The sequence below is a fragment of the Aedes albopictus genome, chromosome 2 (genome assembly GCF_035046485.1).
Source record: "Aedes albopictus strain Foshan chromosome 2, AalbF5, whole genome shotgun sequence".
In the NCBI taxonomy this organism is placed as follows: Eukaryota; Metazoa; Arthropoda; class Insecta; order Diptera; family Culicidae; genus Aedes; species Aedes albopictus.
In genome coordinates, this window is record NC_085137.1 from 311,828,271 (window position 1) to 311,838,670 (window position 10,400).

The 10,400-nt window shown below is 41.3% G+C and overlaps 1 protein-coding gene across 1 annotated transcript; it reads left to right on the top strand.

The window, feature by feature from the left end:
• Positions 1–481: 481 nt before the first annotated feature.
• Positions 482–2,998, top strand: LOC134286673 (uncharacterized). Its single transcript, XM_062848326.1, has one exon. It carries the CDS (start codon positions 482–484, stop codon positions 2,996–2,998), a length of 2,517 nt encoding a protein of 838 aa, XP_062704310.1.
• Positions 2,999–10,400: the final 7,402 nt, after the last annotated feature.

Consider the following 10,400-nt stretch of genomic DNA (forward strand, 5'->3'; position numbering starts at 1 on the left):
GAATTCAGAATCAACGACCCAGAGGCACGTAAGTTTGTTTTTGAGACAGTCTAATAGTTAATTTTTGTAAGGCTGTATTTTTGGACAGATGTTTTATTTTTATTGATTCATGGAAATATCGAGTAGTGGGAACCTGGGAACGAAATTCCTTGGGAAGGCGTTTGAAGAGACCATCATAGCAATCCAGAAATTATTTTTCAGTATGGAAAAAATACCTCCATGAGTCGATATCGAGTCAAGGAGCATCGACTCATGGAGGTTCGACTGTACTAGGGAGTTCCCGAGCAGGAACGAATAACTGACACATACTGCAGCATGCCAAAGTCAAGTATATCATACCAAGACAAGCAAAAGACAAACGTCACGCAAAAAAAACGATATTGTTTTATTCGTTCACCGATAAATATCAATAAAATAGATATATACTAGTTAACGGAGATTAAACCCAACAAGTAAAGTCGTTTTGATCAAGGAAGGCAAAATGGGTGGAGTACAAGTAATTCGGAATAAATACGGCCCTAACGGTGAATTGCTGCTGAGGAGATTCCAAAGAACGGCAACGAACCTGGCCAAGGACAACAACAGGATGAAATTCCTACTCAACTGTAGACGGTGTAAAGTGATTCCGAAATGCCTCAACTACAAAATCCACATCCAGCTCGGTAGCGGCCGGTCAAAGGAGGAATTGGAAAAACTGATGTTCAAACAGAAGATCCGAATCCTAAGTGTCATGGTTGCCGATGTGAAAAGATCAATTGCGGAGTTGCAGAGGAACAAAGCGCACCTCTTCGGCAAGATCGAAACAGCGTTCGAGAGGGAAGATGTAGTTGCAGTGAAGAAAATGGTGGAAAAGAAGAGCCGTTCCGTCCACGAAGAGTCCAAAAGGAGAGGAGAGAGAAAGATAGAGAGGATGAAAAACCAGCGGATAGCCGAGATGAACACCGAAGCAGAATGGGTAGAAAACACGACGGACACCCGAATCCCGGATTTCTTACAACGAACCCTTTCACTGGGTCCGAATTTCAACGTACAGAATAAAAGAAAAATGCCGTATGTTGAAATAGTAGCCGGTATTGAAAAGGGGATTCGATTCAAGGAGAATGCTGACGAGATTCGTGGGGAGGTTGCGTCGGCAATTACCAATCATATCAACTATGTCCGACAACCCAGACATGGGCGGTTGGAGTGGATTGAGAAGGATATAGCAGCAAGCAGGCGTTTCTTGGAGGAAAACCCGAATTTGCTCATAACAAAAGCAGATAAGGGTAACAAGACCGTCATAATTGAAGCAGAAGAATATCACGCGAAAATGATGGAACTGCTCAACGATGAAGAAACGTACCAGAAACTGCGAACTGACCCTTCCAATAGGATCATGAGGAAGATGAATGCAACGGTCGATGCGTGGCTGGAAAAGAAATGGATAGAGAAAAGCGAACACCGGAAAGTGAAAATATCGAGCTGTAATCCTCCCAGAATCTACGGTCTTCCGAAGTTGCACAAGGAGGGCAGACCTTTGAGACCAGTAGTTTCGACGATCGGATCCGCCACCTACCAGATGGCCCAATTTCTGGCAGGGGTCCTGGAAAATGTTGTTGGAAAAACAGAACACCACGTGAAAAACAGTTTTGAGTTTGCACAACAGGTAACAGGAATGCAGATCCCCGAGGAGCACGTGCTTTTTTCACTGGACGTGAAATCGCTATACACAAACGTTCCGGTGCAGTACGCGATGGAGTGTATCGAGGAAAGGTGGAGTGAGGTAGCCAGGCATACGAAGATCGATAAACGAAGTTTCTTGGATGCAGTAAGGCTAGTCTTGGACTCTACTTTCTTCAACTATCGAGGAGTCACCTACACGCAAACCTTCGGTGTACCGATGGGATCCCCGCTGTCTCCGGTTATAGCGAACATCGTTATGGAGCGCTTGGAACAGGAGAGCATACAGAGGGTGAGTGCAGAACAACTCGATATGGTGATATACAGACGGTATGTGGACGACTGTTTTTGCGTTGCACGGAGGGAACATGTGGATCGAATCCTGGAGATTTTCAACGACTTCCATGATAGGCTGCAGTTCACGGTGGAGAAGGAAGAACAAGAACAGATTAAATTTCTCGATATCATGGTAACGAGAAAAGATGGAATCCTTGAGAAAAAGTGGTTACCAAAGCAGACAAATGGACGGTATCTCGATTTTGTTTCGGAAAGTCCGTACTCCCACAAGCGCAACACTGCGATTGCCCTAGTGGATAGGGCTATCAAGTTAACCGATGCGCAGCACCGCCCCTCGGCTATCAGTACGGTGAAGGAAATGCTGAAATGTAACAATTACCCCAATTGGTTCATTCAGAATGTCCTGAAACAGAGGGTGCACAAGCACTACAACGTACTGCAGAACGATAAGGAGGTGGATGAAACGAAGTACATCCCCACGCCGTATGTACCATGCCTGAGTGAGAAGTTGCAGAAAATCCTCAAAGAACACGGCATAACACTGGCGGTGAAAGCAAAATCTAAATTGAAAAATGAGATTTTTGCTAAACTGAAGGACCCGATCCCACCAGGACAACATAAAAATGTGGTGTACTCGGTACCGTGTGGAACAGGGGATGGAAAGGTGTACATCGGACAGACGGGAAGAAAACTGGACACGAGAATCAACGAACACAAAAATGACGTGAAACGGAAAGACAACAGGACTGGATTGACGCACCACACACTATGTGACGGCCATGTGTTCAATTTTGACGAGACGAAAATAATTGAACGCATCGCCGACCAGGAGAGCAGAGTCGTCGCGGAGACATTCCACATCAAGCTGGCAGGGAAAACTAATACAGTGAACCTCCAGCGTGAATGTGGATTGTTCAACACGAACTACAATGCGTTAGTGTTTAAGCTACGACAAGTGACGAACAACGATAGACGACGAAGAGGAAACGAGAGAGGACGCGCACCACAACCGCATAGTACCCTACTAGACAGTGGTACGTGATCTCCCAGCTGGATAGGAGGTAGCATCAGCTGCGGCGATCAAATTGTGAGTTGTGGGGTGAAAAAATGAAAATGTATAAATCTTGTTTAATGTTAATTTTTTTGTAATAAACTTGTAGGCGTCTGAAGATGGCTGAAAAGTGATTAGGCCGAAACGTCACGCAAAAAAAAACGATATTGTTTTATTCGTTCACCGATAAATATCAATAAAATAGATATATACTAGTTAACGGTGATTAAACCCAACAAGTATACCAAGACAAGGTATTGGTCGGTTACCCAGGTATTGGAAATAACTTATTTTGGTATTTTGTAGGTAGCATAGCATAGCATAGCATAGCATAGCCGACCGTACACATCCTGGGGTGGCTGTCGATTGAGAAGTTTAATGCGCCAGAAAAGTTGCCTGGGACTTGACAAACCTTTCATTTAACGAACTCTCGACACCTGGCCAGGTCCTTACGATCAGCAGGGATGGGGAGGAAATGTTGATTAGATATCTACTCAGAATATGTCCAAGAACTTGGCCCACTTCATAGATATCTGGAGTTGGATGTGGATGGGGTTTTACCTTTGGAAGAGTAAAAATTAGTAGAAGATATGATAATTCAACCATTAGATAATTTAATTTAACTAAATACTCTTGAAATTAAGTTGATTAATAATGATAAAATAGTAATAAAATGTGTTATTTTATTGAGGCTGAAGATCATTGTATAAACAGTTTTGTTACACCACCAACATCGTCTCAAGTATTCATAAAATATAGTAGAAGCAATGAAAGTAGTCATAAAATATAGTGTAATAATCAGTATCAGTCTGTAGATTATTTGAAAGAATATTAATCGCTGGCAAGTCATTTTACGAGCAAGTTGTAGGGTAGAAAATTGAAATGATAATAAGGTATCCAGTTGCAAACTCATCAGTATTCTTGCTACAATAAAATAATAATAATAATAATAGTATTGATAATTTAAAAAAAAATTGGTTGGCCAGAGTCTGCTTCTTATTATCCTTGACTTGAAAATATTTTCCTGCAATAGAAAAACTATCTGCACCTTCCAACAGTCTCATCAGACATACTGCGTAATGCAATTTGAATCACTTGCTAAGCTTTCTACGGGATGGTTTGGGGAGTGAGAAGGACTAACCTTTCTGGGAATTGAAGAATAAAATATTATTTGAAATTAAATAAAGTATCAGCTTGTCGATAATTTAAATGATTCACAACCAAGATAGTAAAATAAAGCATTATTATATGTAATAATAAGATGTAAACGTGATAGATGATATATAATCAATTTATAATGGAATATACTGCATTCAAATAAAATATGTAGTACAATGAAATAAAAATATATTTAAATACTCTCTAAGCTGAAAATCAAACTGCATAAAATTGTTAGTATCTCGTTCCAATACGAGCAGTCTCCAGGTTACTCTATTGAATACCTTATTTTTGGGTAAATAAAATAGTTAAACAGTCTGTAAAACATCATTTTGCCCGTGATATGTGATTCTATGTAACAGGACATCCAAATAGGTTAAGGTGAAGATGTGACGAAGCCACACCCCAAAACCACAAGAGCACAAATCTGAAGAACCGAACGACGGCCCGCACTAAAAAGTCGATCGATTAGTCACCTGCTGGTAGTCACCAATCAACCAACCTCCAGCGCCAACCACCACTCCTCGGCTCCCCAGGTCTGCACCCCGAAAATTCAACATGTGGCCTCGTCACCTCTTCACCTTAACTGATCGCATTTCAGTGATGCCTATAAATAAATCTAAAATTTCAAAAATCAAGTCTCAATAAAATATTATTCTATAAAACTATATAAGATTTGAGCGATCTTCTTTCGAAGTACCACTCTGCAAAAATTTGAAACAGTTGCTTGATAGACGTATCAAAATCAAAGTTTTTCCTACATCCTCGCCATGGGTGAGAACATATACACGAAGCAACTCCTTCACTCCACTTCACTTTACTAAGTAAAAAAAAGGAGAAATGGATAGGACATGTTCGGGAGCATTCGAAAAGATTAGGATTATATGTTGGAGCGGATTCTACGCAATGATTTCTAAGTATTCTAGTCAATAATGCTGAAATCTGAAAAAAGAACGATTATCTCGAGCCCACATACGATCCAAACCCAAACCTGAATGATTTTGATCGTGCTTCTTTGTAGCTGAATCGGGTGATTTGATGTGGCTGTTCAGCCTGTTCTCATTGGATCAGCAAGGATGCCAAATCGATGAAAAATGAATCACAGAAATAATACCGTTCTGGGCTGCCACAACCAGGTGTGATTTTAATTAGAAACCTGAACAGATAACTCACTCGAAGTAGTTTTATTTTGTGTTGCTGTTGGATGGGAGAGGTGTTAAGGTATTTTGTGATTGTTTCATTCACCGTGTGAGAGCATGTTTAATATTTGCATCTGGTGAGGGGTAGCGGAAACTCAACAATCGGAAGAGCTTTCAGAGGGAACACCGAGAAAAACTTAGTCATCGAGTTGATGGTCCCACTCAGATATCGAAAAATCCCCCGCCCCCCACCCAGCTTCCGTCAAATGTGCGACAACCCATTGGCAATGAGTTTTCCACATCTGGCTGAAACTGAGCAGGAAAAAAAATGATCCCCGACCTATGAGCAGGCCCAACTCAGTGACTGAGTAGAATTTTTTCTCGGTGAAGATAGAAACTTTTCTGCAACACGGTTGATTATTGTCAAATTAAAACTTACCGCTAATATAAAAATGCAACAATCGTATGAGAATAAATAGGCTTATCAGAAAGGAAACAGATTGAGGACACGTTTGAAATATTTATAATGACGTGGAACATTCTCACCAGTTTCTGTCCTTCTTCACGGCTCTGGTCATCTTTCGGGTTAAGCTGGAAACCTTGCAGTAGGAAAACAAACACTACAAACTTTTTTTTCTTCGGAGCTTTTTTTCGGTCACTTTTTTTCCTTTCTCCCGGACACTGATTTTCTTACTGAACTTCACATATGCAAATACAGACGCGAACATTCAATTTGAGGAAAATTGAAAAAAATGATGAAAATTACAACTAAAAGTAAATGACGGGAGCAAAAATTTTCACTCCCGTCAACAAGCGCGGCACACTACGATCTCAACTTATTTTGGTATTTTGTAGGTATTCATAAAATACCTCAACGAGTTATTGATTTGGTGTTGAGGACTGCTGGATGTATTTTTCAATTATGGAAAAATCACTATTTATATGGAAAAATCACCGATTATTATATTTAGGAATTGCCATAACTGATGTCAATATTCACGTGTTATGTACAGAATACACACCCGTCATTATTTTAGGTATTTTACTTCTTATGCAGGGCTTCTTAATACCTCATTCAGATTGTAGGTATTTGGTTTTCCATAGCTGAGTTTTGTATTCTTCAGCTATTTTCCTTTACTCGGATTTCCATGCTCATTTCTAACCATCTGATCGTTTATTTTTCCTCCGATTCCCAAGATCTAATAGTGCCGCGTTTACCACAATATAGGCAGTTAAGTGTAAAACGCAATTCTTAAACTACAACAAGTGAGTCAACCAAAGGTATCTTCATACGATGATCCCATAAAATGGAAACGGACATAAGTACAAACCAATTGAAAAGCTTTATACAATTACAATATTATCATAATCATGATCGCGATCATGATCATTTTTTCAACTCTCTTTACCTGCCATACGACCGCATTTGCCGATTGCGTTGGCCATTGGTCGTTATAGTCTCCAACCTACCGCATTTGAACGATTGGAATTGGCATAAAGCCTACAGAGAGCAAACGCACGTCCGCTCACTTGGTTACGAAGGGCGGGAGGGAAGGGTCTACGGATCCAGTCAGTTGCGCGTAACGGCCGCTATCAGTCGATATAAATCTTTTATGGACTATTTGAGTTAATTATTTCATCGTTTTCCTCCTGTCTGATGTGGTGCGCGCGTATTTGAAACCGATTGCGATTGCTGGCGTCCAATGCCACCTACAGCGCCGCGCAGGGGACTTTCCGGGCAGTTCTTCTAAGAAGAGCTGAGTTTGCTTTACTTCAACTACCTACCTTGGTTTTGAAAATAATATTGGTTGGAACTAGTTGCTTTGTCTTACATAGGGTATGTGTGCCATCAGTAATCTCACGCTCCCATATTCATCCTATTCGAAAACAAGCGATTACGGCTCCGATTGATTCCGTTCTTTTTGTTTTCATGAGTGCTCACTGCTAACAAAAAATACAAAAATAAGAAACAAAACAAACAGCGCTTCAAACCTTTGTTTTTCGTGGGATGAAAATGGGAGCCACATGCTTAATAAGGGAACCAATACCCTATTTGTTTATTTTTTTATTTATCTTATTTAAATATATTTATTTATTATCACGTTTCGTGTATCATTATGGTGAGAGCCTTTTTACGGTATCAATAGGTATTTCAAGCTTTGTCATTTTCAGTTTTCCATAAAAAAAGAGTACTATCACTTAGTTCCTCTAACCTTTATCCAATAATGTTTCTTCTTCTTCTTCTTTTTGGTGTAACGTCCTCACTGGGACAAAGCCTGCTTCTCAGCTTAGTGTTCTATGAGCACTTCCACAGTAATTGACTGAGAGCTTCCTCTGCCAATGACCATTTTGCATGTGTATATCGTGTGGCAGGCACGAAGATACTCTATGCCCAAGGAAGTCAAGGAAATTTCCTTTACGAAAAGATCCTGGACCGACCGGGAATCGAACCCGTCACCCTCAGCATGGTCATGCTGAATACCCGTGCGTTTACCGCCTCGGCTATATGGGCCCCCAATAATGTTTCTAAGGATCCCAAAATTTGAATCGTGTTTATTATGTTTGCTATGATGCACAGTCAAGGAAACGATGGAGGTCAACTCTTTTGGTGCCTATTTAACATGGAATGCACAGGATTAAAGCTTCGCCATGAAGAGCGTTTTACGCCAGAATCTTGGGCGGTCACACGACCACGGTAGAGTGCCACTCTGCTGGCTGCAGGCGTGTGCGATCTCACAGCCATTTCGCACCAGGACGACGACGATGACGATCGTCAAGGGTACAAAAACTGATTTTAATTGTCATCGGACCACCGGCATCGGTACACAGTTGTCCACCAGGAGTCGCACAATTCGATTTTACGGGCAATTTCGGCATTCATAAACAGAATTAATTTATGCTGGGGGTAAAACAAAAGCGAACGAAACGCCGGTATAATATGGTGGACTCAGGGGAGCAGTTTTTGCGGTTTGGTTTCGATTTGTTTCGACGTTTGTGGCCGATTGTTGGCGATAATAAACATGAGCACAAACAGGAGACTTTGATGTTTTTTGTATCGTAATTCTCAAGAGTTTTATTTTGGTTACAACATTTATGGCTCTTCGAAACGAACCCAACTCGGTGGTAGCGATGGGTGACTGCTGCTTGTCTATACCGGTAAATGGTAGGTTGGGCTGGGTAACGCGTAGAACGTAACGCTATCTGAAGGAATAAAATATATACCCAATTGACGTCGTTAGCCTCTTCCCACTTCCCAGCAACTCTTTTCCCTACCTTCTAGAAAAACCGGTCGAGCTACAAACAACTTAGGGAAGATTAGGTAGCCAACCCCGGTGGGAACTCTAGTCGTAGGCTGACTGGAAAAGGGTTGGGGTTGCTTCAGAAGCCTAAGCGTACACAGCATCCCTTCTTCATATTAGGGGCGGCTGATCAACGTGAAAACGATGAAAGTTTGAAAAATAACATCTTACCTTACGGGGACTGACTGGAATTATGGAAAGTTGGTGATTTCTCGGCGTTCAGTCACAGAAAAATCGTCGATTATTTCAAATCATTGCCTACGTTTCGATCCTGTGGTTGGGGTCCTCATCAGGGCCTGTTTATTGTGTAAAAAGAGAAGCGAAGGTGCTCTTAATTTTTATCATTCGTTAATGATTTGTTCAATTACTTACTCGATATGAATCAACTTGTGAAGATCGTGTTGATCACACGGAGGATTGTCATTTTCATGAGGGTTGAGCACCGCACTTGTAGCATTGGACCAACCAGCACCCTGGTTGAGGAGATGCTGGGTGAGTGGTACGCTTAACCGTTCGAGTCGAGAACTTGGCACTTGGCACTTGGCACTTTGGGAACGCTTCTGTTCGTTCTGTTCTTGTTTATAGGATTGGAGTTACTGTGGGGTGTTTATAGTTGGTGGTGTTTGGTTGGTTGGATTTGTTTGTGTTAGTTGGATGGTTAGATTTTTTGTATTTTATCGATTTTGGTTAGTAGTTGACCACGCATTCCTCTCTCCTCTCCGATTTTTGATCGTTGAGAGCAGGATTGCGTATACCCAGCTTAAATTATCGGTATCTTTGCGATGATTGACCGCGTTGGAAGTCGTCTCAAAATGGCACTGTGACTGAAAACCGAAAAAACACCAAGTTGACATCTTACCCCAGACGGATTTCGCGCCAACTCGAACAAATGTTGGCAGCACCCTCTCAGATTACAACGAAACTTTCTTGGTGTGTAGACCTTGCCCAGATAAGCCACTTTGCATACTCATTTTTCTAATTTTTTTTTTCGACTGACTTTTGAAAAGGGCCAAACTTTTTTTATGGATTTTTAAAAAATGTTTTTAATCAAAAAATGACTACTCCTACAAAAAAGTGTTGTATGGGTGATTATCACAAAATAAGTCAAATTTTAAGAAAAAAATACTGAAAAAATCCAAAATACTGAAAAAAAATCATTTCTAAAAATTCAAAGTTGATTTAAAAAAAAAACACCATTTTTGATTTTGATGAAATTTTGTCTCAAGACAGGTAATTATGTTCCCTACCAACCGTCCATACATCACAAGATGGGCACTTTTAAGGAAAAAAAGTTTTTCTAACAAAAACTTTTTCTTGTTCGAATGAGTAGTGTGCGGTAGTTCGGCAGCAGCAAAGCATCGCGCGCTGGCTTTGCTAGAGTTTTGCGTTTTTTTTTTCTCTTTTCTCTGCGGGGTTCCGACGACGGGACGCCAAGCAGTCAGTAGTGTGCAGTAGTTCTAGTTCGGCAGCAGCAAAGCATCGCGCGCTGGCTTTGCTAGAGTTTTGCGTTTTTTTTTCTCTTTTCTCTGCGGGGCTCCGACGACGGAACGCCAAGCAGTCAGTAGTGTGCGGTAGTTCTAGTTCGGCAGCAGCAAAGCATCGCGCGCTGGCTTTGCTAGAGTTTTGCGTTTTTTTTCTCTTTTCTCTGCGGGGCTCCGACGACGGAACGCCAAGCAGTCAGTAGTGTGCGGTAGTTCTAGTTCGGCAGCAGCAAAGCATCGCGCGCTGGCTTTGCTAGAGTTTTGCGTTTTTTTTTCTCTTTTCTCTGCGGGGCTCCGACGACGGGACGCCAAGCAG

Excerpts from the sequence above, each read along its gene's own strand:
- LOC134286673 (XM_062848326.1), top strand. The coding sequence starts at position 482 with ATGGGTGGAGTACAAGTAATTCGGAATAAATACGGCCCTAACGGTGAA.